The sequence below is a fragment of the Cynara cardunculus genome (genome assembly GCF_001531365.2).
Source record: "Cynara cardunculus var. scolymus isolate 2C chromosome LG 9, CcrdV1, whole genome shotgun sequence".
In the NCBI taxonomy this organism is placed as follows: Eukaryota; Viridiplantae; Streptophyta; class Magnoliopsida; order Asterales; family Asteraceae; genus Cynara; species Cynara cardunculus.
Window position 1 is genome coordinate 11,947,563 of NC_037536.1, and position 2,597 is coordinate 11,950,159.

The following is a 2,597-nucleotide window of genomic DNA, read 5'->3' on the forward strand; positions in this document are numbered from 1 at the left end:
CATAGGTTCGAACCATGTACAACACAGGAACGAAATCGACAAAAAAAATAGGAGGGGAGGGGAGATCACTTGTTGATTGGATTTGATATCGATTTGGGTCAAGATCGATTCAGAGCCATATGAACTTAGAGTCTTCAAGATCGATTTGGTTGATGGAGGCGTGGTAAGCGGTAGGCGAATAAGAGGGAATTAAGAAGTTGGGTTACCTCTTCTTTGTCCATACCCCTATTAAGAGGTAAGAAGTTCCGAAAATGAAAAACAAAGAGTCTTGATTGCAAAATGTCTAACCGAATTAGACTTAAGTGGTAGCTAAATAAGATAGTAAGATAAAAAACGGTTGAATCACATGTGATTTTATACTAAAATCACGTTTAAAATCACACATGATTCACGTGACTTTAGTCGCAGGCCATGTCACACACACACCTTTTCGTTGGCTGTAAGTTTGAAATTACCCAAAAAGAAGGGAGCTACTTCTGAGTTAAACTTGGAGATGGAAGTCTTCTTTGACATATGATTTAACCGTTTTCGTATTCTTTTATTCATTTGAACCCCCCCCCCCCTTCTCTATATATAGTCTGGTTGAGATTATAAAACAGTTGAATCACATGTGATTTTTGTATAAAATCATCACATATGAATCACGTGTTACACAAGGGTTCCAAGTTCTATCCCAAACCTGTGGTTGTGGCTTCATGGGGTTTGATATAGTCGTCTGTGAGGTCTACTTTGTGGAATCTTTAATTTACAACAGTTTTGCTTCTGGTTCTTTAGTGATGTGTTTTTATCTGAAGCAAAAGAATCTGAGAAACTTTCAAGGTTCTTATCTAACAGCATGCTGACAAAATGCATACCAACTCCCATTTATCGTCGAAAATGCAACTAGCATATATATATATATATATATATATATATATATGGGTATTTAGATAGAAATGCAACCATAGTCTTTAGCTTTACTGCTGTCTGTATATGACTGTGGTCACTACCATCGTTGTTTTCTTATAAAATAGATAAAAAAAGGCCCCAAAAAGATGTAAAATATTGTCTTAATTGAACATTTATATATTGCAGGCACTATAATCTTCCAAAATTAAGAGACAAAAAGGTGACGAATTTTAGTTCATGTTTGATGCAAATTCCAGAATTTAGGTGTGGTTTGCTTGGAAAAAGTCATGGCGAAAAATTCAGCTGGGGTCCTTTGCTTGATTTACTGGATCGTTACAGTAGTATTTATACGTGAAACCAGAAGCTTGATGAGTCCACAGATACACGGCAATGAGCTTCTTGAAGCTTTTCTTCGCTCTAATCATTCTTCACGCTCATGGCGCTCAAATGCTCACTCGAGCTGCTGTTTTTCGTGAGTACATTGGGGCTAACTTCAAAAATGTCCGATTTTCTGATGTACCCGTAAACCCTAATATCGATGTCCATTTCATTCTCTCTTTTGCCATTGATTACACCACGGGCTCCTCTCCGTCACCCACCAATGGAAGGTTCAATGTCTTCTGGGATGATGAAAATCTTAGCCCCTCTCAGGTCCTTTCAATCAAGCGCCAACATTCGAATGTTAAGGTCGCGTTAAGCCTTGGAGGGGACAGTGTGGAAGGTAGACATGCTGTTTTCACGGCTTCTTCGATAGATTCGTGGGTATCTAACGCTGTTTCTTCTCTTACTCGAGTTATAAAACAGTATCATTTAGATGGAATCGATATCGACTACGAGCATTTCGAAGGTGCTAGTCCTAACACCTTTGCACAATGCGTTGGCCGGCTTGTGACGATTCTAAAGAACAATCGAGTCATTTCATTTGCTTCCATTGCTCCATATGATGATGGCGAAGTTCAGAGGCACTACTTGGCTCTATGGAGGAGTTATGGACGTGTTTTCGACTACGTTAACTTCCAGTTTTACGCTTACGATAAGGGCACCACTGTGGCTCAGTTTCTGAGTTACTTCAATACACAGGCATCTAATTACAACGGTGGCAAGCTGTTAGTCAGCTTCAGCACTGATACGAGTGGCGGTTTGAAGCCATACAACGGCTTCTTTACAGCCTGTGAGAAGCTCAGAAGTCAGCGAAAACTCAATGGCATCTTTGTTTGGTCTGCAGACGACTCCAAAGCCGGTGGATTCAAGTACGAGAGGCAATCACAAGCACTGTTAGCCAAGCCTCAGTAGAAAAGGATATTAGAGTAATGGGTGCTTTCGATTAGTATCAGTTTGCTGATAGTTTAGTTTTATATGTTTCTTTGAGTCTTTCTTTCCTATGTAATATTTGAGCTTTCGGTTGGAGCTTAATAACATTCGCTACAAAATGAATTTTACCCACAAAAATTACTCAGGAAAATTTCCGTCACCGATGGATCACTGAGAGAATAGCAATGGTTCAGTAGAGTCGGATGTTTTTAAAGAAAATAACAATGGATCACTCAAAAAATCCCTGGGTAGTCTGTTATTGATTTGAATTATCTACCAACTTTTGTGATGATTTTGTGACGAATCATCCTTTAGGGACATATTTTCCGGGACTAGTCTGTAGGCAAAAGTCTTTCATTTTAGTAGTGATATGAAATTGACCCTTCTTGTTTTGTATA

General features: G+C 39.0%; 1 protein-coding gene across 1 annotated transcript; it reads left to right on the forward strand.

Annotated features, from left to right (window-relative positions):
• Window positions 1-1,254: 1,254 nt before the first annotated feature.
• On the forward strand, window positions 1,255-2,327 carry LOC112518415 (chitinase 2-like). Its single transcript, XM_025126100.1, has one exon. The coding sequence runs from the start codon at window positions 1,279-1,281 to the stop codon at window positions 2,179-2,181; it is 903 nt and encodes a 300-aa protein (XP_024981868.1). The 5' UTR covers window positions 1,255-1,278; the 3' UTR covers window positions 2,182-2,327.
• The last annotated feature ends 270 nt before the right edge of the window (window positions 2,328-2,597 follow it).

What these genes read in the sequence shown, in the direction of transcription:
- LOC112518415 (XM_025126100.1), top strand. Translation starts at nt 1,279, where the DNA reads ATGAGCTTCTTGAAGCTTTTCTTCGCTCTAATCATTCTTCACGCTCAT.